General features: G+C 43.6%; 2 protein-coding genes across 2 annotated transcripts in view; one reads left to right on the top strand and one right to left on the bottom strand.

Moving 5' to 3' along the window:
* Window positions 1–5,580: 5,580 nt before the first annotated feature.
* Window positions 5,581–27,668, top strand: part of LOC308440278 (ATP-binding cassette sub-family A member 17) — a gene marked incomplete at both ends in the record, with an annotated part of 81,345 nt that continues 59,257 nt past the window's right edge. The window contains 7 exons of the mRNA XM_080942296.1: window positions 5,581–5,634; window positions 6,496–6,757; window positions 17,694–17,821; window positions 18,841–19,006; window positions 23,260–23,519; window positions 25,656–25,772; window positions 26,854–26,971. Of these exons, the coding sequence (XP_080798422.1) occupies window positions 5,581–5,634; window positions 6,496–6,757; window positions 17,694–17,821; window positions 18,841–19,006; window positions 23,260–23,519; window positions 25,656–25,772; window positions 26,854–26,971 (1,105 nt within the window). The remainder of the gene's footprint in view (window positions 5,635–6,495; window positions 6,758–17,693; window positions 17,822–18,840; window positions 19,007–23,259; window positions 23,520–25,655; window positions 25,773–26,853; window positions 26,972–27,668) is intronic.
* Window positions 14,731–15,243, bottom strand: LOC308440122 (large ribosomal subunit protein eL21-like; the record flags this gene model as incomplete). The annotated part of the gene is made up of 1 exon (XM_080942072.1): window positions 14,731–15,243. The coding sequence occupies exon 1, from the start codon at window positions 15,211–15,213 to the stop codon at window positions 14,731–14,733; it is 483 nt and encodes a 160-aa protein (XP_080798198.1). The 5' UTR covers window positions 15,214–15,243.

Here is a 27,668-nt window from a genome sequence, read left to right on the forward strand (position 1 = left end):
GGGGCCAACAGTCGTCGCGGGCGATCCAGAGGGTCCCTGAGGCGCATCCCTCCCGGGCTTCCAGGCTGCGGACCAGACCGGCTGAGCCTTAAGGTAACCCCGGATCGTGACTTCCGAATCGATGCCAGTTACGTGTGGTCATGACCTCTCGCTCGCTCTCTAGGGTCCAGTATGGCTAACCCAGAAGATGGTTAGCCTGAGGAAAGAGCCCTTGCCTGGCACATGGTCAGTTCCCAGGGGTCCTAGAACACCTCGTCCAGACACAGCCCTAGTCAAGTTTGCCGAAGAAAGGAGTCACAGAGACCTGGCTTCAGGTCTTGGGTCCTTCACTAGTGTATTCGAGTCATTTTACTTTCCAGAAGCTTAATTTCTTATTCCTAAAATTGAAATAGTAGTAACAGCAAATTCAAAGCTGGCCGTTCCCTCCCCCACCACCGCTTTTTTTTCACCCCCCCAAGGTGAAATGAGAAAAATGCATGTTTAAGCGATTGTCATCATGGTACTTAAATGGCAGCGCAGGCTTGTCTACAACAAACATACAGGGATGTGGTGTGTGTTGGTGGGGTGGGGGGCAGTTAAAACAAGGTGGGGATTTGGATTATTAGTGTGCTATAAACATCTCCAAAAGACTCGGTCCCAAAAGACTTTCTCCCCATCATCCTTCCAAACCAAAGTGTCTTTTCCATTCTCTACTTGATGCCTGGAAGTGTGTGAATCTGGCTGACTGGATCTTATGTTAAACGTAATCGCTTTTCTTTCAGAACAGCACCTGCCATTTTCAACTTAAACTGACCTGAGCTTGCGATTCTTCAGTCCTTTCCAAACCTAATCCTGCTTCTGCAGAACTAAATCTAGGAACCGGGTGACCTAGAATTCCCTGAGGTAAAGACGAGACAGGGAACACAGAATCTCACAAAGGAGGTGTCTTGTGTTAAATTACACCCACCTAACCGACTTCAGAGTCCTCCACAAACGTATTGTTAGAAGTGGAGGCGGTGTCGTTTGAAACTGATCTAAACGCAACCTCGTGGAATGTGTGTATGCATCCATTGACTATGTCAGTGAATTAAATACCCGAGCAGATCAGAAACTGTAGCAACCTTGTCATAGGTGCGCTTGTGCGAATCACAAAATATCTTACTTCAAACGGAATTCGCATAGGTTTTATTTATTTATTTATTTTTATTGACTTTCCTCACCTATTTTCGGGACGTGACTCAGCAGGTTAAGGGAGGCAGAAAATTCCATCATATTGTTAAAGTGGATTGTGTATTATGCTTGCAAGATAGTGGCTATGTTCGTTTTCTTTATATTAAAACACTGTTCTTGATGTTCGGTTGACATAAACCCCATGAGCTGTACAGTCTATGGAATATCCTAACAGCCCATGACAAATACCTAACCCTGTTATTTTTATTTATTTGTTTATTTATTTTAGAAATTTTAGAGATGATTCATACAGATGACCCAGTATATTCCCATATTTAAAAGTTAACAACTATTATATAAATATATTCTTGTTCAAAATTTAAAACAAGAGGCCAGTTTTTTTTAAATAACTGCCATCTTTCTGTGCCATTTGTCTATAGATGTAAATCTGACACATGACATTTGCATCTCTCTCTTGTGCTCGGGAAATTCTTCACCATGTGTTATCTTGCTTTAAAGTAGATTCTTTTCTTCTTAGGGGGAGGGGGCAGGAGGCGGGGGTTACATGAGGTCCCCCTACATAGCTCAGGCTGACTTCAAACTCATGGTCTTGAGTATTTGTGTGTGGTGTGTGTGCTGTGTGTGTGTGTGCATGTGTGTTTTATTTCCTATATATAAAATCATGTGGTTTGAAGGTAGAAATGTATTCATTTCTTTTTCACTTGGTATATGTATGTATTCTGAGACAGTCTTACTACGTAGCTTAGGCTAGACTGAAAACCACAATGCAGTTCAGTCTAGCCTCAGACTTTCAATCCTCATGCTGAGATTACCTGTATGGGTCACTAAAGGCCGGCCTCATTCTTCACTCCCTTTTCTCTTTTGAGACAAGGTCTCACTATATAGCTCTGGCTGGTTGGCCTGGAATTCTCTATGTTGACCAGGCTGGCTTCAAACTCACAGAGATCCACCTGCCTCTGACTCCCAGTTTCTGGAATTAAGAGTGTGTGTACAATTCCTGCACCCATCCCCCTTTGGTCTCATGTAGCCCAGGCTAGTCTTGAACTCATTCTACTGAAGGATGACCTTGACCTCTGACCCTCATGAGTACTAAGGAGAGTGTTGAATTTGTCAGTTACCTTTTCTACAGCCTTTGAGATAATCATGTGAGACTTTTGTTGTTATTGTTCTATTAATGTGAGATATTGTGTTGGTTTTCTTATGTTATACCACCTTCTAGATCCTAGGATAAATCTTCTTTTGTTGTGGCGTGTGACATCCTAACACATGCTATTGCTTGAATGGTGTAATTTGTCTCCCAAAGTGTGGTGAACTTGAGTTGATGGTACCTTTAAAAGATTCAGCCTTGTGATAAATCCTCTGGTCATTGGGAGGGTCTTGGGAAAGAGAACACATTCTGTAGTAAATCCATTAATAAACTTGTGTTTTTCTACCCAGACTCTTTGTTCCCTGAAACAATGACTCTGAGACTTCTTATATATGAATAAATGCCTAGGCCAATAAGCCTGGGCCTGTTCCCAGAGTAGTTCATAACTTAATTATCCACTTATTCTATTCTAAGTCTTGCTAAGTGGCTGGTCCTGGTCTTCAGCTTCATGCAAAGTCTTCCTGTACATCTGTTCAAGTCTTCCCTTGCCCGACTCTCTCTCTTTAGATCTCCCAGATCATTGGCTAATTCTAATTCCAATTCTGCCTCAGCTCATTGGATGATCAGCATTTTACAGACAGGGGAGTGCTTTCACACAGAGATTCTCTCTGCACAGTTCTTGTGGGACCTCAGTGCACAGCCAAATTTAGGATACAAGTTCCATGTGTTTTCTTACCGTTGCAGTACAACCTGCCTGTGCTGATGAAACCACAGGGACCCCTGACGGCTTGGCACAGCCAGAGCTTGGTGCTATGTGGGCTTTCAGCCTACCAAGTTGTAAACCTCTTGTTTTCAAAAATACTTATTTTCACATATTTCATTATGGTAAGACAAAACCAATATGATGATTTGAAGAAATTTTTGTTTTTTTGTTTTGTTTTGCTTTTTTGAGACAGGGTTCTCTGTGTAACCTTGGCTGTCCTGGAACTTACTTTGTAGACCAGGCTGGCCTTGAACCCAGAGACCTATGTACCTCTGCCCTCTGAGTGCTGAGATTAAAAGCCTGCGCCACCACCACCCAACTGTTTTTGTTTGTTTTTAATGTAAATATAGTTGGTTATGGTGATACTTCCTAAGTATTGTATCTCATTTTTAATATTTACTTTATTGTTTATTTATGTATCTGGATGATTTTTTCTCACCCTCTCTCTCCCTCTGTGGTGTGTGTGTATTTGTGTGTGGTTTGGGTATATATATGCACGTTTGTGTATGTGTGTGTGTGTGGTTTGTGTGTGTATGTGTGTGTGTGTTTTGTGTGTATTTGTGTGTGTTTTGTGTGTATTTGTGCATGTGTGTGGCTTGTGTGTATTTGTGCATGTGTGTGGTTTGTGTGTGTATGTGTGTGTGCATGTGTGTGGTTTGTGTGTATTTGTGCATGTGTGTGGTTTGTGTGTGTATGTGTGTGTGCATGTGTGTGGTTTGTGTGTATTTGTGCATGTGTGTGATTTGTGCATGTATGTGTGTGTGCGTGTGTGTGCATGTGTGTGGTTTATGTGTGTATGTATGTGTGTATGTATGTATGTGTGTATATATATGCACATGCATGTTTGAGTACCTGCAGAGGCCAGAAAAGCATGTCAGATCTTACAGAGCTGTAGTTGCAGGCAGTTGTCAGCTGCTGCATGTGGATGTTGGGAACTGAACTTGGGTCCTCTGTAAAGTAGGGAGGACTCTTAATGCTAAGCCAACCCTCCAGTCTGAGCATCTTATTTTTTTAAGGTAGGATCTATCTCTGAAATTGGTCCCAATTCTCATATATTTCATTCTATTTGCCTACCTCTGCTTAGCTAGTACCGGGATGACAGGCATGTGCTGCCGTGCCTGACTTTTACACGGACATTGAGGACTGCACTCAGGTCCTGCAAGCATTCTGTGCAGCAAATTTTACCCACTAAGCCATTTCTTGAGCCATCTCTCCAGTCCTGAGATAAAGAATATTTCTTTGCTTAAGTATGCTAAGAAGAAAAACGGACATATAAAGCAGATACAGGACATTTTAAAAGACTGAAATTTTATTTAATGGTCAATTAAAAAATCTCATTGAGAAAGTAACTTATGAATAAATATCCAGAAAAAAAAAGGCAGAGTTGTTCATGTAAAGACACAGAGAAACTGTGCACTTGGCAAAAGAAATCCAATTGTTGATACAGTAGTTTTGGCCTTTTGGAACAGGCCTGCGATGTCGTAGGTGGGAACAGTCAAGTAGATGGGCGAAGGGTGAAAACATGGACAGAAACTGTATACTGTAGAACTTTGTAGGCCATCAGAAGGCAAGGCCTTTTCTTTTTCTCCGTCCCTCTTTCTTTCTCTCTCTCTTTCTTTCTTTCTTGGCAAGGCCTTTCCTTGGGGAGAGACAAGAGCCGTTAGAGTTTGTGGTGGGAGAGTGGATCTGACTTGAACTTTGTCGTTTTTTATCCTTGCATAGAAAATGAGTTGCAAGATCAGATCCCGGGTTTGTACCCCCACAGCTGTTGCAAAAAGCCAGGCAGGGCAAGGGATGTAAGAATCTAGGGGTGAAAGGCATCAAATTCTGGAAGTATTTCAAAGGACAAATAGGTTTGTGACAATCTGCACCTAAGCTTCAAAAGAGAAGGCCACAGTAACCTTGCACTGGAAGACTGGAGCTGAGGTGAACAGAGAGTGGGATGGTTTGTTTTTGGAGGGCCATGAATAGGCCAGGTCAGTTTGGAGATCAAACACAGTGAGGGGTCAGGGCAGATATCCTGCAGTTGAATCTTTGGGAAAAGAGCTTGAGTTGAAGTCCAAACTAGAGAAATGAAAGTAGACATTTTTTCCACACGTATGTGGATCCTATCAAGGTGAAGTGAGGTCACCTGTGGAGGGACTTTTGTTGGCATGAAAAAGAGTCCAGAGATCAAGCCCTATTAGCACGTTAATGTTTACAGGCTGAGGAGAGGAAGAAGGGTCAACCCTAAAAGACTAAGAAGGAACAATAGGAAAGAAGAAAAGTAATTTGACAGAGTTTCAAAGGCCACAAGAAGAAAGTTAATAAAGAGTGAAAATAATATGTCTTTTTTTTAGACTTGTTCTTAAGGTAGCGTCTCACTATGTGGCTCTTGTCCTGGAACTCACTCTCTAGACCAGGCTGGCCTCCAACTCACAGTGATCCACCTGCCTGTGCCTCCCAAGTGCTGGGGTTAACGGTGCGCACCACTGAGTCGAGCTGAAAGAATTCTTCTTAACGTTTTCTCAGTCTGTTTCCTGACTAGTATTGAGCCCCTTGTTCAGCTGGGAAAAGAAAAATGGCAGTGTTCAAGAAGTTAAAACTTCTTCTCTGGAAGAATTTCATCTTAAAGGTAAGGAAATGCTTACCTGTGGGGAAGATGTAGGTCCGCAGGAATAGCTGCATATTTACGTTAAATAAGTTTCTCTTCCTGTTGCTGTGTCCTGACAAACATAACTTAAGGGAGAAAGAGTTTATTGTGGTACTGAGTTTAGAGTTAGAGGTATTGTGTGGGGAAGGTGGTTGTGGGAGGAGCTTAAATCGGCTAATGCTGTCATACCCACAGTCAGGAAGCAAGGGACAGGGAATTCATACAGTTCAGTCCCCTTTAACCACTTACACAGTCTGAGATCCTGCCTAGGGGATGGCTCTGCTCACAGTAGGCAAGTCTTTCCATCTCAGTTCACAGAAGGTAATCCCCACGCAGGCACACCCAGAGGCCTGTCTCCAAAGTGAGTTTAGGTTCTGTCAAATTGACATCATAGTCACAAATGAGTCGAAGAACAAGAATGAACTTTGTGAAAATTGCTCCCAAAGGAATTCGATGAACTCCTGTTGTCATGTGCAACCCTTGTTGTTGATTTCTAGCCACTGATGGTCTGGAAGAGCTAAATGGAAATGCTTGCTCTCTTTCCGTCCTTTCTTCTGTTCTGGATTTTGTGTAGGGAGGCAAGAGGAAAGGAAAGTGGGGACTCATTTATCAATGGATGGGCTCAAATTTCCTAAGTAGACAAAGGATGACCTTGAATTTCTGACCTTTCTGTCTTCAAAACTCTTGGTTTATTTAACACTGGGATCATGCTTCATGCGTGCTAAGAAAGTACTAAGAAGGTCTCTCCGGTCCCAGGATTTGAAGCAGAAAAACACTTGCCAGATAGACATTTACACTTGGGTTTTGTCTGCGGTTAACACACGGCTGCCGGTTCTGTTTTAGAAGCGGAAGACTCTGATAACTCTCCTGGAAATGTTGATGCCGTTACTGTTTTCTGCAATTGTATTGTATCTTCGTTTGAACAGCATGCCAAGAAAAAAGTCATCTATCAGCTACCCGGCAACTGATGTCAGTTTACTGCCAGTATATTTCTATAACTATCCTCTGAAAAGTAAATATCAGTTGGCTTATATCCCTTCCCAAAGCGAAACCTTGAAAGCTGTCACGGAAGCGGTGGAGCAAACCTTTGCTGTTGACTTTGAAGGTCAGCTATCAGATGGGATAGGGAGGGTATTTCAATCTTTTTTTTTGGGGGGGGCGGTCTCCCTAACATGTCTTACTGCATTTATTTCTTGTCAGTGTGAGTATCGATGTGTGTATGTGTGCATGCTATGGCTCATGAGTGACTGCAAGTTGGAGGCCATTTTCCAGCATCATTTCTCTCCTACCTGGGGGTCCCGGGAATTGAACTCAGAGGTTGTCAGGTTTGCTGGGCCTCCTGCCATCCTGGGAGGGTATTTTCATTGTGTGGCTTGAAGTTGTTCTCCTGAGAATTCTTGCAAAAGCGCTTTCAAATCTGGGGTCACCACACCCTAAAGACTGTGTGAGGTGGTGGTTGAAGGAGAGCTACCCATGCAGTGTTTTTGTTATTTTCCAGAAGCCTGTTTAAATGCTAATTAAAATGGTAAATGCTATTTATATTTAACTTACTCGCACGACACTGTTATTTTCTACTTAGTAGCTCAGATTGGCTGATTCTTTTTAAAAAATATTTATTTATTTAATATAAGTACACTGTAGCTGTCTCCAGACATGCCAGAAGAAGGCATCTGATCTCAATACAGATGTTTGTGAGCCACCATGTGGTTGCTGGGATTTGAACTCAGGACCTCTGGAAGAACAGTCAGTGCTCTTAACCACTGAGCCATCTCTCCAGCCCAGATTAGCTAATTCTTACATGTATGAGTTAGGGTTTCTCTTGCTGTGATGAGACACCATTAACAAAAAGCAAGTGGTGGAGGAAAGGGTTTATTGGGCTTACACTTCCAGATCATAGTTCTTAATAGGGGAAGTTGGGACAGTAACTCAAGCAGGGCTGGAACTTAGAGGAGGAGCTGAGGCAGAGGATGGCAGTTTAACCAAATGAGTAAAAATTTTCCAAATGTAGAGCTCACAAAAGAGGTTTTTCAAAATTACTGTGATTGTTATAAATGCTGTTGTAAAGATATTCTAATGAAAACATAGAATATTGTAAAGATATTTTAATGAAATATAGAAAACAAATTTTTAAAAGGGTGCATTATTCCCAGCTCTGTTGCCAGTCAATGTAGACAGTTCTTTTTTCTTCTGTTATTAAAATTATTTTTTTTAATTCCCACATAATATATCCTAATTCTGGTTTCCACTCCCTCTACTCCTCCCAGTTTCTCCCCATCTCCCTTCCATCTAGATCCACCCCCTTTCTGAATCTCCATAGAAAACAGCCAGGCAGGCATTGACTGCTCTTCCAAAGGTCCTGAGTTCAAATCCCAGCACCCACATGGTGGCTCACAACCATCTGTAATGAGATCTTGTGTGTCTGAAGACAGCTACAGCATATTCATATACATAAAATAAATAAATAAATCTAAAAAAAGTTTTAAAAAAGAAAACAACCAGGCTTCTATAATAAATATAATATGATAAAACAAAAGCTAACACATTGAAATAGGACAAAACAAGCAAACAGAAGGAAAAGAGCCCTAGAAAATGCACAAGAAACTGATATAGATACTGAGAACCAAACATTTGCACAATCTGGAATCCTATAGACACTAAGCCAGAAGTCACAATATATAAGCAAGGACCTAATGGTAAAAAGAGAGAGAGAGAAAAAAACTATATATAAATAAAATAAAATAAAATAAACGCAACACAACTTTAAAAACCAAAAAAAAAAAAAAAAAAATCCCTGATTCAACATTATGAAAGAAGTACCCTCCAAAGATGCTATTGATTTTTTTTTTCTGCTGGCCATCTACTGCTGGGCATGTGGCCTACTCTTAAGAGAAGTTTGTTTCCCCAAGTGAGACCCCCTTGAAGAAAATCAAATTTGCATTTGGAAGTGGTTTCCAACTGGAGATAGCTTCCGGGTTAAAGATGAGGGCATGTGTCCACATCCCCTTTCAGCGCTGGGACAGCATCAGTGCAGATGTCAGTAGGCTCTGTACACAGTGCCTCCATCTTTGTCTATCCTGTAGACTTAGAGGGCCTTGTCACCTTGGTGCTCTCTATCCCCTCTGGCTCTTCTATTCTTTATGTCTTCCCTTCCTCAAGGTTCCCTGGGCCCCCAGGGGAAGGGTTGATGGAGACATCTGTTTAGGACTGAGTGTTCCAATAGTGTCTGGCTGTGGGTCTTTGTTCCATTCTGCCTTAGGAAGAAGCTTTTCTAATGATGGCCAAGTAATGTGTTGATCTATGAATATAGCATATATATATATATATACCATTAGGAATGATTTTATTGCTAATCCTTTTAGGAGAATGGTATTGTTTAGTTTTACCCCAGGTCCCTAGGCTGTCTAGTCTCAGGTTCTTGGTGACCCCGAGCAGTGTCAGGTATAGGTTCCATCTCATGACGTGGATATTGAGTCAAATCAGATACTGATTAGTCACTTCCACAAGCCTGAGGCCACCATTGATTGTACTAGCACATCTTGAAGTCAGGACACCATTCCAGATCAAAGGTTTTGTGGCTGAACTCTTGTTTACATTTCTTCTTTAGTATCATGGAGAGTGCCTTCCTATACCAAAGACACTAGTGTATGGGGTGAAGGCCCTTTATAGGTGCCAGCTTGACCTCTCCATGTTCTATAAGAAAGCAAGCTGAGCAAGCCAGGGGAAGCAAGCCAGTAAGTAACATCCCTCCATGGCCTCTGCATCAACTCCTGCTTCCTGACCTGCTTGAGTTCCAGTCCTGACTTCCTGTGGTGATGAACAGCAATGTAGAAGTGTAAGCTGAATAAACCCTTTCCTCCCCAACTTGCTTCTTGGTCATGATGTTTGTGCAGGAATAGAAACCCTGACTAAGACAGGCACTGAAAGGGTCCACAGGAAGGAGGAAACAGGGAGTTTTACTAGGGTCTGGTTAGTCCCCAGGGAATGAGGCAGAGAGTGAGGAGAAACCACAACAGGTAGCCTGTTATAGAACTGGGGATGAGACTAGGGGATTGGATTTGAAGGAGAGGAAGGTGACAATCTGAAGTTAGCCTACCTGCTTCCTTAAGCAGAGGACACTTCTTAGGCTGTTTGAGTAGCACTGTTCTGAAAGTATTGTTTTACAGTTCCCAGTAACTTAAATACATTTCTAATTTAACTCATTCATAATTATGACATTATGAATTAAAGGCAGCTCTTCCTTGGGGAAGTCAGTTGGCTAAGACAAATGAGAAGGAGCAAGCCATTTGAAATAGCAGGGAGAGCCTCCAGCCATAAGAGGCTCTGCAGGCAGGAAGTGAATAGTAGGACCCAGAGTCAACAAGCACTTAGATATCTGGATATCTGAAAGTCAGAAAGTCAGCTTAAAGGAGAGGAATAGAGAGAGTTGGGGTGAGAGGGAGGCAAAGGCTGGTTTGAGAAGTTCATGTAATTCAGAACATAGCCAAACATGCTAAGGTGTTCTAAGTTTTCTTCTACATTCAAAAAGGCAACTATAGAAATGATTTAAGAAAAGAGGTCATGGGATACAATATGTTTTAAAAGGGATTTCTTTAAAGCCAGGGGTTTGAGAGGTGGGGGGGGCATGAGGGGTGACAATGAGCACCTTTCGTCCCAGCACTTGGGAGTTAGGAGCCAGCCTGGTCTACAGAGTAAATTTCAGGGCAGCCAGAGAGCTACAGGGAGAAACCCTGTCTTGAAAAAACAAACAAACAAAAGGGAGCTATTGTCTGGAAAGACGACTGGGAAGAAATCAGGAGGGAAAGGATGGCATAAATGAAGAAGATAGCGGCTAAAGACATGGCTCAGTAGTTCAGAACACTGGCTGTACTTACAGTGGACCTGGGTTCAATTCCCACCCCACGCAGTGGCTCGCGACCATCTGTAACTCCCATGCTCAGGGCGTCAATATCTTCTTCTGGCCTTTGAGGGCACCAGGCACACATGTGGTGGTGTACATTAATATATGCAGACAAAACACTCATACACATAAAATAATAATTAAAAAATAATGTCAGCAGTTGGGAGGCAGAGGTAGGTGGGTATCTGAGTTCAAGGGCAGCCTGGTCTACAAAATGAGTTCCAGGATAGCCAGAGCTACAGAGAGAAATCCTATCTGGGGGATAGGGAGAAAGAAGAAAGGAAAGAAAAGAAATGGTTATAATCTCAAATTTATAATAAATACAGGAAATACAAAAAACAATTATTTTATTTTATGTGTAAGTGTTTTCTTATGTGTACCAAATATGTGCCTGGTACCTGTGGTGGTCATATGAGGGTATAAGATCCTCTGGGGCTGGAGTTACATTTGGTTGTAAGCCACCATATGGATGCTGGAACCTAAACCTGGGTCCTTTGCAGGACCAGCAAGTGCTCTGAACCACTGAGACATCTCTCCGGCCTCAGGAATTAGAGAGGAGTCCCAGTGAGGTTCCAGTATTGATAGAGTAGCAAAAGTCAGAGGCCTTGTATCAGACCAACAAATCATCACAACAAACAAAGAGGTGTGGAAGAAAATACTGTGGGACACACTGTAACACACTACAGCTTTCACATTGAGCTTTCCACCCCCCTCTGTTACAAGGATGGAGGTCAGGTATAGGGGTCAGGAGAGATGGGTGGGATTGGGGTGCATAATGTGAAATTCACAAAGAACCAATAAAAACTTAAAAAAAAAAAACCCACCTCATTCCATATCTCAAAGAAAACCCACCACGAATGTGCCATAGTCAATAAGCAAACATTTTTGAACCAAAAACCCAACAGTAAATCTTGGTCCACGTCTCAAGTTATGTAACCAAGGGTTATGGCCAGCATCATGGCTCCGTGCATAAAAGTGCTTGCCGAATAAATCTGACAGCTGAGTTTAATCTCTGTAATCCATATCGAAGTGGAAGAAGAGATCTGTCTTAGAGTTTTATTACCGTGAAGAGATACCATGGCCTTCTTAAAAAAAGAAACCATGTAATTGGGGCTGGCTTACAGTTTCAGAGGTTGAGTTCATTCTCATCATGGTGGGAAGCATGGTGGCAGGCAGGCAGACATGGTGCTGGAGGAGCGAGTTCCACGTCTTGATCTGAAGGCAGCTGAAGGAGACTGTGTGCCACACTGGGCGTAGCTTGAGCATAGGAGACTTTAAAGCACCTTCTTCAACAAGGCCACACCTCCTAAGAGTGCCACTCCTTATAGGCCACTCAATCACATAAGTCTATGGGGGCCATAACTATTCCAACCACACCAAGAACCAACCCCACAAATTATACTGTGACCTCCATGTGCTCTTGCACTCGCATAGCATACACAATAATTAATAAATAAGAACTACTCTCTCAGCCAGGAGTGGTGGAAAACGCCTCTAATCCCAGCACTCAGGAGGCAGAGGCAGGAAGATCTCTGTGTTTGAGGCCAGCCTGGACTAGAAAGTGAGTTCCAGGACAATTAGGGCTATACTGGGAAACTGTCTTGAAAACAAAACAAAACTATTCCCTGTAACTTTAATTTTTTTTTCAAAGCCTACTTTCTTTTTTGGTTACACACCCCCACCCCATTTTTTGGAAATTTTCTTTATTTTCATTTCAAATCCCCTTTCCTGGTTTCCCCTCTGGAATCTCCATATCCTTTCCTCTCTCCCCCTGCCTCTATGAGAGTGTTTCCCCCATCCACCCACCCACTCCCTCCAATCTCCCGGCCCTGGTATTCCCCTACAGTGGGGCATTGAGCCTTCATAGGGCTAAGGACCTCTTTTCTCGATGATGCCCAATACAGACATCCTCTGCGACATATGTGGTTGGAGCCATGGGTCCCTCCCTCCATGTGTACTCTTTGTTTGGTGGAGTTGTCTCTGACAGCTCTGAGGGGTCTGGTTGGTTTATATTGTTGTTCTTCCTATGGGGTTGAAAACCCCTTCAGTTCCTTCAATTCATTTTCTAACACTTCCATTGGAGACCCCATTTTCAATCCAATGGTTGGCTGAGAGCATCTGACTGTATTTCTCAGGCTCTGGCAAAGCCTCTCAGGAGACAGCTATATCAAGCTCCTGTCAGCATGAACTTCTTGGCATCTACAATGCTGTCTGGGTTTGGTGACTGTATATGGGATGGATCCCCATGTGGGGCAGTCTCTGCATGATCTTTCCTTCAGTCTCTGCTCCACACTTTGTCTCTGTATTTCCTCCTACGAATATTTTGTTCCCCCTTCTAAGAAGGGCTGTCTCTGGATGACCTTTCCTTCAGTCTCTGCTCCACACTTTATCTCTGTATTTCCTCCTACGAATATTTTGTTCCCCCTTCTAAGAAGGGCTGTCTCTGGATGACCTTTCCTTCAGTCTCTGCTCCACATTTTATTTCTGTATTTCCTCCTGTGAATATTTTGTTCCTCCTTCTAAGAAGGGCTGTCTCTGGATGACCTTTCCTTCAGTCTCAGCTCCACATTTTATTTCTGTATTTCCTCCTGTGAATATTTTGTTCCCCCTTCTAAGAAGAACTGAAGCATCCACTCCAACTTCTTGAGCTTCATATGATCTGTGGACTGTATCTTGGATATTATGAACTTTTGGGCTAATATCCACTTATCAGTGAATGCATACCTTGTTTGTCCCTTTGTGATTGGGTTACCTCACTTAGGATGATAGCTTCTAGTTCCATCCATTTGCCTAAGAATTTCATGAAGTCATTGTTTTTAATAGCTAAATAGTACTACATTGTGTAAATGTACTATAATTTCTATATCCATCCCTCTGTTGAAGGACATCTGGGTTCTTTCCAGCTTCTGGCTATTATAAATAAGGATTCTATGAACATAGTAGAGCATATGTCCTTGTTATATTTTGGAGCATCTTTTGGGTATATGCCCAGGAGTGGTATAGCTGGGTCCTCAGGTAGTATTATGTCCAATTTTCTGAGGAACTGCCAGACTAATTTCCAGAGAGGTTGTACCAGCTTGCAGTCCCACCAACAATGGAGGAGTGTTCCTTTTTCTTCACATCCTCACCAGCATCTGCTGTCACCTAAGTTTTTGATCTTAGTTATTCTGACTGGTGTGAATCTCAGGGTTGTTTTGATTTGCATTTCCCTGATGACTAAGGATGTTGAACATTTCTTTAGGTGTTTCTCGGCCATCCGATATTCTTCAGTTGAGAATTCTTTGTTTAGCTCTGTTCCCCATTTTTTAATAGGGGTATTTGATCTTCTGAAATCTAACCTCTTGAGTTCTTGGTATATATTGAATATTAGCCCTCTATTGGATGTAGGATTGGTAAAGGTCTCTTCGAATCAGTTGGTTGCCGTTTTTGTTCTATTGACAATATCCTTTGCCTTACAGAAGCTTTGCAATTCTATGAGATCCCATCTGTGGATTCTTGATCTTAGAGCATATGATTGTTTTTTTCCTGTTATTTTTGTTATTAGAGGTAAAATTATGTTTGTGTGGCTATCTTCTTCTTGGTCTGTTCCAAGAATATTACTTTCTTGCTTTTCCTAGGGTATAGTTTCTCTCCTTGTGTTGGAGAGTTCTATCTATTATCCTTCATGCAGCTGGATTTGTGGAAAGATATTGTGTAAATTAATTTTTGTCATGGAATATCTTGGTTTCTCCATCTGTGGTAATTGAGAGTTTTGCTGGGTATAGTAGTCTGGGCTTGCATTTGTGTTCTTTTAGGGTCTGAATGACATCTGTCCAGGATCTTCTAGCTTTCATAGTCTCTGTTGAAAAGTCTGGTGTAATTCTGATAGGTCTGCCTTTATAGGTTACTTGACCTTTTCCCCTTACTGCTTTTAATATTCTTGTTGTTGTTGTTGTTTCATGCATTTAGTGTTTTGACTATTATGTGATGGGAGAAATTTATTTTCTGGTCCAGTCTATTTGGAGTTCTGTAGGCTTCTTGTATGTTCATGGGCATCTCTTTCTTTAGGTTAGGGAGGTTTTCTTCTATAATTTTATTGAAGATATTTACTGGTCCTTTAAGTTGGGAATCTTTGTTCTCTTCTTTTTTTTTTTTTTTTTTTTTTTTTTTTGTAGTCCGGGTCCTTTATTTCTCTTTGTACATTAGGCCATGAATTCATAGGGAATGGGCTCCAGCAGCTCAGGCTCTTTTCCATTAGTCCTCACAAAGTGGGCTTCTCTAGGTGGTGCAGGCTGGCGCTTCAGCTGAACCCAGGTGCCCTTCTCCTTGGCTTCCTTTTTCTTCTGATCGTTCTCCTTCACCCGCTTCAGGAAGCTGTCTCTGCTCTTTGAGTGCTTGATGTGCTCAGTCCGCACATTGATCCTCTTAGCCAGAATCTTGCCCTTAACTTGCTTGTTTACAATGATGCCCACAGCATGCTGGGTGACATTGTAGACTCTTCCAGTTTTTCCATGGTAACACTTATGGGGCATTCCTTTTTGAACAGTGCCCATTCCCTTGATGTCTACAATATCACCCTTCTTGTAGATTCGCATGTATGTAGCCAAAGGAACAACTCCATGTTTCCTAAAAGGCCTAGAGAACATATAGCGAGTGCCTCTCCTCTTTCCTTTTGTGTTCGTCATGTTGGCGAGTTAACTGGAAGATGGCTGCCGGGGCCGAAAGCCTTTGTTCTCTTCTATACCTATTATTCTTAGGCTTGGTCTTCTCGTTGTGTCCTGGATTTCCTGGATGTTTTGGGTTAGGATATTTTTGCATTTTGCATTTTCTTTGACTGTTGTGTCAATGTTTTCTATGGTGTTATCTATTCTCTCTTCTATCTCTTGTATTCTGTTGGTGATGCTTGCATCTATGATTCCTGATCTCTTTCAAAGGTTTTCTTTTCAGGGTTGTTTCCTTTTGTGATTTCTTTATTTTTTTTCTATTTCTATTTTTAGATCCTAGATGGTTTTGTTCAATTCCTTCACCTGTTTAGTTGTGTATTTCTTTAAGGGAGTTATTCATGTCCTTCTTAAAGCCTTCTATCATCACCATGAGATATAATTTTAATCTGAATTTTGCTTTTCAGGTGTGATGAGGTATCCAGGACTTGCTGTAGTGCCAAGTAGCCTTGGTTTCTGTTGCTCAATTTTTTGCACTTGCCTCTTGCCATCTGGTTATCTCTAGTGCTACCTGCCCTTGCTGTCTCTGATTGTAGCCTGTCTTTTTGATCTTGCTTGTGTCAGAACTCCTCAGAGTCCAAGTGTCTTTGTGATCCTGTGATTCTGGAATCCTGGTATCCCGAGTATGTCAGAGCTTCTGGGAGTCAAGCTGCCTCTGAGATACTGAAGTCCTGATGTGACCAAGCTTCAGAGGTCCTGTTGTGTCAAAGCTCCTGGGAATCAAGCTTTCTCTGGGTGTTGCTGGAGTGGGCGGGGGAAGGCCAGAGCCCTGAATTTGCTCTGGGCACAGATACAAGCTGGAAGAAAGCCCTGCATTTGGGTGGGTGGGGTTTTCATTTCCCTGGTTCCTGTGTGGGTCCCAGTTATGCTGGGTGTTGGAAAAGATGTTGTGGCCTCAACTATGACCTCAAGTGTGTCAGAGCTCCAGTGCTCCTGGATGTGTCCGATCTCCTGGGAGTTGAGCTTCCTCTGTGATCCTGTGGTCCTGAGCATGTTAGAGCACCTGGGTGATGAGCTTCCTCTGGGTGTGGTAGGAATGGGTTTGGAGCTAGTGCTTAAGGCCTGCTCTGGGCACAAGTTCAGACCAGAAGGGACCCATACCACTGGCTGTCAAAGTCTAGTTTTAATGATGGATCTTAAACGATTTAAGCTTCCTTTTAGTCCACCACCTCACCAAAGATAGTGAAAAATAAAAGACTGTGTGTGTGTATATGTGTGTGTAGGAACAGAGTGGACCTATTTAGAAAGGTTCTTTGGAGCAACTTCCATCTGTGTTGTCTGGATACTTGCGGTTCAGTTCACAAGAGTCAGCAGCAGCAGCCCAAGCCACCCACAAACACTTCACAGATATACCAGCAACCCAGTTAGGTAGAGTCAGGATAGCAAGCATGAATTAACAGTGGTGATGCTACCTAGCAGAGACAGCCAGGCCTCAGCCTCAGCTCGAGTCAGCAGGAGGGACCACGGCCAACAGGATCATCAGGAGAAGTTCTTGGCTGTGCCTCTCTCAACAAAGCAAAAATCAGCCAAGACTTGAGACCAACACCCTTTGCACAGCTAGCTCTATAAGCAAGCCTAGCTCAGCCTCCATCATTGTCCGTTGAGTCCTATTTATACTCCCTTCAAACATCATGTGTCTTGCCCCAGCGTGTGCGTCTGTCTCAGCTGACATCACTCTGCCAATCAGCCCAAGAAACTGCTGCATGCCACCAGAAGTTTTTTGATGCATTTCTTTCTATGGAGTCCTGACGAATGCAGCTCAACTATGCAATGGAAGGCGGACCAATGCATGCATATCTTTGGCAAAGACTCTTTCATCCAATGTCCTTTCATGTGCCTGCTTTAGCAGAACATCCTTTCTCCTGTGTCTGCTTCAGTAACAGGTTCCTTCACAAGTCTGCCTTAGTCTTTTGCCTGTGTCCACTTCAGCTAAAAATCTTTCATGTGTTTGCCCCAGCAAAACACCATCCAACACAACCGAGTTTCCAAAGGACCATTAAGTTTCCACTTCATTCCCCCTCCTCAGCATTCCTTCCTGGATGTCCCAAGAGAGTTGCTGGCAGGTTTTGGAAGTACAGTCCTCCCAGTATAAGCTCTGAACTGAATAACAATTCCAACAACAAAAGGCAGGGTTTCTCTGTGTAGCCCTGGCTGTCCTGGAACTCACTCTGTAGTCCAGGCTGGCCTCAAACGGAGAGATCCACCAGTCTCTGCCTCTTGAGTTCTGGGATTAAATACACACACCATCACTGCCTGGCTAAAAACCATGCCTTTTAACTTGCCTTACTTCTTGTGTTTCTCTCTCTTGCTCACATGTTTGCAGACTGACTGAGTGATTGGAGAAATGAGCTGGAATCTTACATCTCCTTGGGTGGGATGGGTGATACCAACACTTGCTTTCATGTTCAGCTATTGCTCACTGACTGCATTTTTTTTCTTTGTAGTTCTAGGCTTTCCTTCAGTGCCTTCATTTGAAAACTATATAATTAAGGATCCCAAGTCTTTCTACGTACTGGTGGGAATTGTTTTTCACCATGACTTCAATAGCAGCAATGAACCTTTGCCACTTGTGGTAAGAGAGCCCTCCCTATGACCATGTTACTATGTCATATGATTAACCCACGAGTATGGGTTAATCAAGCCAATTTCCCCTCAGCTTTTTTCTATGGTAATGTTGTCATTTTGTATGGGGGGGGGAATGAATGAATAATCCGGGTTTATGTTTTACAACCCACTCCGTTATTATTTCCAGGCGGTTTAAAAGATACGTGTTCTGAGTGTCTGTCCTCAGTATAGCACGGAGTGTGTTCAACTGTTCAATTCCATCACTTGGCCACAGAAAATCTTGGATCCCAGCTCTGCAATTTTAGTGGCTGTATAACCTAGGGACAGTTGTTAGCATTTCTGAATCGAATCTCTTTTTCATTACCCGTGTAGTCAGGTTTTAATTAGCGCCTGACGTATGAGTTAGATTTCAGGTTTACCGTTGGGCTAGTTGTCATGACTACCCATCTATCGGATTTTAGGTACAGTGACGCTGCCTGTGTGTTTAAAGAAAAAGCAAGATGTTAGGCGAGGGTATTTGATTTATGCTTTGCAGCGGGTCAAACACTCGTGTGTAGCTTTGGTGCTTTGCAGGTTCTTTAGTGACCTTTAAAAGTTGCACTGTGGTTAGTAGAAAACAAACAATTTTTGCAAGCATGTGCTAATGTCATTCACACATCACATAGCATGTTGTATAACCCTACAGGCTCTTATCACCCCTCCCCCTCACCGTGAGGAAACTGAAGCGTAGTACTTGAGATTAAGTACCCTTCCCAGGGTGACAGCACTTCAGCAAGAAATTTGGGGCTGAGGTCTAGGTGGCTATGGTTCCAGAATATTCCATAGTCCAGTGCCATTTTCCCATGTTGGTCACAGGGATAACTTCCAGAGAAATACAGGAAAGACCACTGTGTGGTTCTAGGAGGGACTCCCACCTCTGTGGGCTTTTCTCTCGTTAGAGTTAAAGCCTAACAGTGTTGCTCTGTCCTGTACCATTGCTGGGTTCCAGGAGCTCACGGCCAAATGCCTTCTCCTTATTTCTCCTAGGTGAAGTATGACTTGCGTTTTAGTTATATCCAAAGGAACTTTGTGTCACCTCCGAGGCATTTATTTTTTCAAGAGGAGATAGAAGGCTGGTGTACAGCCTTTCTTTACCCTCCTAATCTAAGCCAAGCACCCCGGGAATTTTCCTACGCTGATGGAGGAAACCCTGGTGAGGAAACTCTGAAGCCTGTAACATTACTGTGCGCGCAGCCTCTTTGCCCTGTACCACGAATTTGTGATACTGTTTTGATAACTGAATCCTTGCTAAGATTAGCCTTGCAGTAGAGGTCCAAAGAGAATGAGGACATTCGATAAAATGCTTATATTTCGGTGTAAGTAAAACAGAGCAGGTATGTATTTTGATTGTTTATAATGACGTTGAATTGCTTGAAAGAGTGAAAACACCACAAGGAATATGGGGTTTTGTATTTCTGACGTTTTGCTTCTTAAAGTGTTCTCTACAAACGACAGCTTAAGTGGCTTTCTTTAATTTGTCAAAATCCATATAAAAGAACGACTCCTTCTCCTTTCCCTTTTCATGTCATGAAAGTTCCTACCGGGCTGGGGGTGTACCTCGGGGGTGCTTGCCTACCACGCACAAACCCCCAAAGTCTCTAGCACTGAACGTGTTCTGCCTACTGCTAGGGATGCTGTGTGGGAATTCATCTTGGTAGAACGGTATCTTCCAAGGTCACTGCCAGAAAAGGCATCCCAGACACCGGAGAACGCAGCACTGGCACATTCTGCTTTCTGCTACTCTAGCCTCTGCCTGATGGGTGTGGTTAGGGCACAGTCACCAGGTCCCCACAGCGCTCGGGTAGCCTGTTGAGAGCCTGTGGGCATCGTGGATGCTTCTTGGGCAGCACACAGGTAGCACCAGAGCGGAGCCATAGTGGAGTATACTAAGAGCGGCCAATTGTTTAGGGAAGACGCAGCCACTGTCGTGAAGAAAACATTGCCTTACACTTCACGAATATGTAATGCTTATGTGACCTCCCCTCTCCACCTGCGACTAGCACTCTAATGTTCCTGCCGTCTCCCCAAACCTGCAGTAGTGGGGACCTAGCCCAGGACTTTCAACATGACGGGCCAACACTCTGCTACTGGGCTATTCCTCTAGCCCTGTTTTGTTGTTCATTTGCTTTTTACAATACTGGGGACAGAGCTTAGTGTCTCACATATACTAGCCAAGTGCTCTTCCTCTCTCTCCCCGCCCCCCCCCCCGGGGTCTCATGGAGACCAAGCTGACCACAAACTCACTGTGAAGCCAAGGATCACCTTGAGTGCTCCTGCCTACCCCTTTCCAGGTTGCTGGTGTACAAGCCCGTGTCACTGCTCACCTGTGTCTGCACACCCAGTCTTTTCTGTTGTTTTGAGCGTACAGATGTTTGTACTTGTTCGACAAATGTTCCATTTTGTTTGGGTCCAGGAGTAGCCTCACAAACCACGTGAACGCACGGATCTCAGACAGACAGCCATAGTTTATTGAGCATATGCACGGGACCGATCCATCAGGGTCGTAGTCCAGACTGAATTGGATGTCCAGCTAGAGTCCTGTAGAGCTGTAAACCTAAAATCTACAAACATGTGTGCCAAGTTATTTCACCAGGCAGGATTTAGGGGTAAGGGAATTCCTTAGGAACATGTTTTTGTTGTACGTTTATCCTGCTCCCATTGGCTAGAGTATTCGCCTGTGGCAGGAGACTTGCCTTTTCTAACATTCATGTCTTAACTTACCAACCAGGATGTCAGTTACACACGTACATGTCTCTTTCTGCCAAGAAGGACGTCAGTTCCCAGGGAGGTCTTGGGAACTTAAACTTTACTCGACCCCTACTCAGAATGGAAGTCTTATTCCAAATAGGTGCAGGTGTCTCTCTTATGTTGGGGTCCATCCCAGAGGCAGCCTATAAAAGCAAATGCCATAAAGGATTATACACAGGTGCAGGAAATGCTGCTCTGTGGTTGGTTCAGGTCCAAGCTTATTGTGGTCCAAAGCAGTCCTGACCTCTGTTGTATTTGGTTTCCAAGAGTGCCGAGCATAACAGAATATACGGTCAACTTGAGCATAAAACAGCAGGAGTAAAAGCATTTGAGAAAGTTTCCTTATAATATTAATCACAGTACAAAATGGCAGGCTGGACAGGTAACAGCTACCTAGGCTTTAACATTCTACCTAGACCTTAACACATGTATATGTGTTTAACATGCTTCATTCACTGTCCACTAAATAGGCTTCTTGTAGTTTCTACTTGCCCTTTAATTCGATGGCGGAACAGCAGCTATGCGCGTTGCTACAGGGCTCCCTCTCTGCCTGCCTGCCTACCTGCCTGAATCATTTTATAGATTCCGCTCCTGCTTTGAAGGATAGCTCCAGGCTCTGCCTCCAGAATTCCTGAACTTGGGGCTTGGGAGATGGTCTGGTTGGTAGGGTGCTGTTGTACAAGTTGGGAACCTGAGTTCGGTCTCCAGGACTTGTGTGAAAAGCGGGGTGTGATATCACATGTTTATAATCTCAGCAATGGCGGGGGGGGGGGGGGGAGACTGGCTGATTGCTGGAGCTCCCTGGTCAGCCTAGCCTGATCATCAATCCCCAGACCCTGTCTGAAAAAGCAAGGTTGGTGGCTCTTCAGGGACAACACTAAGGGTTGGCCTCTATCTTCCACACACATGGGGGCAGTGGCAGCAGTGGGGAGGTGGGGGTTCTGAACACATGGCCCCTGCATGACCCCTGCCTGACCCCTGCATTGGCTAAGGCTTCATTTGATTTTGCTCTTTCGGAATCTTTAGGCCTCTCTTTGATTCTAATTCCATCTACCATGTCCACCCACAGCTGTCGAGAGAATACTGATGCCTTCTTTCTTGAGGTCTCATGGTCTTAGCTGGCTATGCCAATCCCCAGTCTTTGGGGTCCCTCTCTGGAATCACACCCTGAGGAAGGACGCTTCCCCTCCCTATTTTTTCTAAGGATAAGCAGGTAGCATTAAAATCAGAAGGTGAGGCTTTTCTAAGAGCCCCCCCCCCATGTCCTACGGGATAACATAGAGCCCGGAGCTGGGTTGTCACTCAGCTTTCTCTGCAGGAAGCCCTGTTGACTTTCTGAAACTTCCCAGCGTGAATGAAGGAGAGTTTTTCTTAGTGACTGCTCTCTGTCATCTGGCTGTCTGCTGTGGAAAGGAACATAACCGTATCTAACAGTGTAGACATCCTCACTTGGCACCCAGTTTTTCTGGATCTGCCCACTCCATTGACAGCCCCCAGCCCCTCCCTGACAACTCCAGACTTGTGAAGTAAGGCTCTTTGCTTCACACGAAGCAAACTATTCCTGAGGGTCCAGGAGCCAGTTCTCACACGAAGGACACACGCTCTCCAAGTCACTTTAGGTTTCTTGGTTTCCCTATTTTCGAGAGCTCCAACCAAGCAAGTAACTATTCTCTGAAGTGTCAAAGAATGGAGCAATGATCAGGAAAGGAACTGTGGCAGAAAAGACAAGGTATGTTTTATATAAGGATCCTCCAAGTTACAGAGGCATCTTTTCCCTTCACACTCTGCCTCTGTGGACAGGGCACCTACTGTATGGTATTCATTTAGAGGATGGTTAAGCCCTTTAAAGACAACACCTCATTATAGGATGACCACTCAATTGTCTGGAAGCCTTGGGCCAAACTTGAATCCAAGTCTAGGGACTTAACCTGGTTCCAGGAAATGTCCTGTAACTGTTTGGTGAAAACATGCCATCCAGTTATTATTAGTACAGTTTGTGCATCTCCTTTTCCAGTCTGGCAGATCTGGACGTCTGCCTATGTCTAGACAACGGGACACGGGGGTCATCACCGCCACAGGGCTAATAGCCCCCTCCCTGAAGGCTGCTTGCCCTTGCTTGGAACCAGAGCAGATATCATTCAGGGGATCCTGGCCATGCAATCTTTTTGAGTGACAGCTGGAATACCACTACCCTGTTGAAGAGAAGGCTGCTTATCATAAGGGCAGTGTTTGTAGCTTTGCCAACAAAACACAGGAACTCGGTCCTTTCGTCATGCAGCATTTAGCACAATCAGGAGTCTGTGTCTTTCAAGGCTTTGAGTTTAAGCAGCCTGTATTCTGGATAATAAACACCAGAGAACAGGCGCTCCGTCCACGGAGCCAGAGAGCGGCAGGCGATGATGTCTCTAACCTGGAAGATCCCTGTAGAGAAGGTGCCTTGTCTTTTCTGCCAGAATTCACTTTCTGGTCATTGCTTCATTCCCACGCCCCGCCCCCCAGAGGGGCTCCACTCTGTCCTCCATGTTGTATGATGAAGGCCTCTGGGAACACCTTCCAGCTGTTGTCTGTCTTAATGACTAGCCAGGATCCACCCAAATTCTCAGTCACTTTAATCTTCAGTCTTTACTTTCTTACACTTGATATTCTTGTGTCTTGTAGGATACAACAAAGAGGGCTTCCTGGCAATACAGCACGCCGTCGACAAAGCCATTATGCAGCACCACGCTCCCAAAGCCGCCCTCAACATGTTCAAGAACCTCCACGTCTTGGTGAAGAGATTCCCATTTGGACCCCATATCCAGGACCCTTTCTTAGTGATCCTTCAGAACGAGTTCCCCCTGCTCCTCATGCTCAGCTTCATCTGCGTTGAGCTCATAATCACCAAGTCCATTTTGTCAGAGAAGGAGAGGAAACAGAAGGTAACTCTGTCTGCAAGTGCAGAGGTACGGGGAGGCTGCTATGTCTCAAATAGGACCGAGGCCCATGTTTATGGGAGGAGTCTCTACCTCTAAGGTACAATGAGAAGGGCTTTCACATTTGCAGCCCATTTGCAGAGCAGGCAGTACCATCTTTTGGTACCACGCATATGTTTACTTTTAGATTGCCCGTCCTAGTTGGTCCCACTAGGTTAGCACACTGCCACTAGCAGGGCAGGTGTGAAGAAAATGTTCATACAGAGGGAGTTTTTATCCATAATTAACTCACTCCCATTTTGTGGGGAGACGATTGGGGAACATCTTCTGGGAAAACACATCCTAAGACAGGCTTTGTTACCTGAGTTGGTCCTAAGGCTGTCTGTGCTGCCCACTGTCTTCTGGTCGCACAACCTCTAGTCCTTCTTTTTCTTGCTTAGATTTTCAGTTCTCAGATATGGTGTCACTATGTGAACAGTAGTGAACGGCCTGGAACCCATAGTGTATGACCTTTCTCTTTGCCTCCCAAGAGCTAGAAGTACAGCTGGCTAAAACTCTCTCACTTCGCACTTTCTTCTCTTTTTAAAACAATTTTTAAAATTCATGTATTTTGTGTACATGGATGTTTTCATCTGAGCACCCAAAGGTGGCATCCGTTCCCGTGGGACTACAGTTACAGATGTTTGTGAGCCACTGTGTGGGTGCTGGGAATTGAACTCAGGACCTCTGGAAGAGCAGCCAATGGTCTTAACTGATGAGCCATCTCTACAGCTCCAATTTTCTTCTTCTTTTATTCATTCTTATGATGGAGAATTAAAGTAGCCTGGTAGTTTCTCCTTGGGCTTTTCACGGCTTCATTGGTGACGTCTGTAGCTAGAGAGCTGTTTCCCTGACCTGCTTCATGTTATTGTAAGAAGCAGACTGGGCTGCATCTTGACACTGCCTATAGCATGCATTGATTCTGCTCTGATGCTGTGAGATGGCAGATGCCTCCTTTCTGTTGGGATGGATAACAGTGGGACAATGGCTAGCTAGTAGATGCTCTATCCAACTTTATATTCATGGAAAACACTCCAGGAGCTGCATCGTCTCCTTCTTTCTTCTTCTTCTTCTTCTTCTTCTTCTTCTTCTTCTTCTTCTTCTTCTTCTTCTTCTTCTTCTTCTTCTTCTTCTTCTTCTTCTTCTTCTTCTTCTTCTTCTTCTTCTTCTCCTCCTTCTCCTTCTCCTTCTTCTTCTTCTTCCTCTTCTTCTTCCTCTTCCTCCAAACCCCCCTCCTTCTCCCCCCTCCTCCCCCTCCCCTTCTTTTCCTCCTTTTCTCCTTCTCCTTCTCCTCCTTCCTCCTCCTCCTCTTCTAAGAAGCTCTCTTACAGGAGCTTCTGATATATGACTAGAACACTCATATAGCTTCTATTGTGTGATGAAATCTGACCTTCCCTATTTGTTACTTCAACAACAAACTTGTGTACAAAGCTGGTGGGAATAGTGTCTACACTTTGGTCATATTTTTTTCTTTTCTACTCAAATCTTTTCATGTGAATGTTAACACTGTAGAAGTCAGGTATATGCCTAAAACTCCAATGGTTAATATACTCTTAGGTCATCCACTTATCAAATCTCTCCTGTAAGTAAGTGGCCCTAAGAATAAAGTCTAAACTGTTCTTTGGTTTGTTTTTTTTTTTTTTTTTTTTTTTTTTTGGGACAAGGTCTCAATATAGAACCTCTGATTGGCCTACCGCAGGCTATATAGACCAGACGGGCCTTGTGCTCCTGACAACTTTTCTACCTCTGTCTCCCAAATGCATGGATTATAGGCATGGACGACTATGCTCTGCCTTAAAGTCTAAACTCCTCATGTGTCCTACTTTTAAATTCTCTTAGCAGTTGTTTTTAAATCTAAAGAAGACTCATACAGTGCCAGCTCCTCCATTGTTAAGCCAAGTATTTGTCCCTCTTTTAGTCCCTCACTGTTTAGCCAGATCAGTCTCCATCAGCCCTAGGAGCTGATGGGGTACAACACACACGACCTGTCACCCTAATCTGCAGGAATTCGGTAACAGATTCCCAAACTAGAATACCTAAGACATGCAGCTAGACTGGTAACTAGTCTCATGACTCTAACCCGAGGCTCTCTTGCTTTTCTAGGAATATATGGGTATAATGGGATTGAAGAGCTGGCTGCACTGGGTTGCTTGGTTCATCACGTTCTTCGTTTCTGTCTTGGTTACCGTTTCTGTTATGACCGCTCTTTTTTGCATAGAGGTATGCTTTGTTCTGTAGAGTACGGTGAGCCATGAATGATGGAAAAGAATCGGGTATTGGGTCGGGGGGTACAGTTACTGATGAATACGCAGAGGTGTTTGCTGAAACTGGGAAATTAAGCATTCTTCACCCTCTTCTGGTTTCTCCTCCCCCTACCTCCTTTCTTTCTTTCTTTCTTTCTTTCTTCCTTCCTTCCTTCCTTCCTTCCTTCCTTTCTTTCTTTCTTTCTTTCTTTCTTTCTTTCTTTCTTTCTTTCTTTCTTTCTTTCTTTTTCTGTTTGAGACAGACTGTGGAGCCCTGGCTGGCCTGGAATTTACTATACAAACCAGGCTGATCTTAAATTTCTGTTAACCCTCAACTTGACTTCCAAAAGGCTGGGGTTACTGTCTTTGCTGTCTGACCTAATTTACTATTTAGGAACTCGAGGCTTACAAAATGCATCTCTACAGGCTTGAAAACATCAATTTCATATTGGACAATGGTTGGAAATACTTCCTAACACATTATCTTACTCCCACTTCGCCATGGTTTTCTTTTATGGTGTCAATGGGGTCTGATACTAAAGCTTGCCTGGGTACATTTACTAACCCACTACTTGGATATATAAAAGTGTATCTCCTAAATTGTTAACATTGTGTCAGTGTGGTGAAAGGAAGGCAAGAAAACCAAGACTAAACTGGAAAATATTTCAGACAGAAGAAATAACCAGAGAGCATCTAAGCAGAAGACACAAGGTAGCAACAGGAACACTCAAGCTATCTGTCTACTGATAATACCACAAACAAATCAACATCCTGCTAGCTGTGTAGCTCAGTGGTAGAACACATGCCAAGGGTTTATAAGGCCTTTAGTGCAGTACCCAAGATAAGCCACCCAAGAGAAAAAATACTCACCTTAGGTCAAAAACTAAATCCAAGCTTATTTTCCCTGAAAAAATATTCATAATGTAATTTATAAATGATAACAGATGGTAGATCAGATGTCTAAAAAAAACCATGTATAATTCTAAATTAAAAACAATCTTTTCTACAGTGTTTTATGGGCACCTCACGCTTTCTTCACACGTGTGGTTGTTTTGTAGATAAATGGCGTGGCTGTGTTCAGGAACAGTAACCCTACCCTGATATTTATTTTTCTAATGTGTTTTGCCATCTCCACAATTTTCTTTGCCTTCATGATGAGCACATTCTTCCAAAGAGGTAAGTACTGACGTCACTTTCTCCAAGTACTGACGTCACTTTCTCCAAGTACTGACGTCACTTTCTCCAAGTACTGACGTCATTTTCTGTTGATGGATGTTAACGACTTTTCTCTGAAAGCTCAGTCATTCTCGTGACTTACAGAACAAGGTACCTATCACTCCTCCACTTCCTCCACTGCCATGTTTTCCCTTTTATGGTCACCTCAGCAGTGGGGGGTTTCTATTCCCTACTAGAGCCTTGTTAAAGCGCATATATATAATAATCTCAAACTGAGGTAGATAGTGTCTCGGCTTATTTAGTTTCATTTTTATTTATGTAATTCTATGTGTGTATGTCATATGGGTACTGGTATTTTGGAGCCGAGAAGAGACCCTTGGATCCCCTGAAGCTGAAGTTATAGGTGGCTGTGAGCCACCCAAGCTGGGAACCAAACTCAGGTCCTTTGGACAAGCAGCATCCACTCTTCCCTCCCGGGCCATCTTTCCAGCCCCAATAAGTGTCCGTTTAGAAGAGTCGAGAAGCCGAAGGCATTTCAGATGGAACGTCCTTGAGATCATGCTCGTGAAGTTAGGCCATGACAGTAAAGGGTGTTTCTAAGACACCACAAAGGACTTGCTGTGCACGTGGTTCTGTTGGAGGTCTTGCATGGAAAAACGTCCATGCGTAAGTTTATGCATAGAGGAAGGAACTGACA

The sequence above is a fragment of the Micromys minutus genome (assembly GCF_963924665.1).
Source record: "Micromys minutus genome assembly, chromosome: 31".
Lineage (NCBI taxonomy): Eukaryota > Metazoa > Chordata > Mammalia > Rodentia > Muridae > Micromys > Micromys minutus.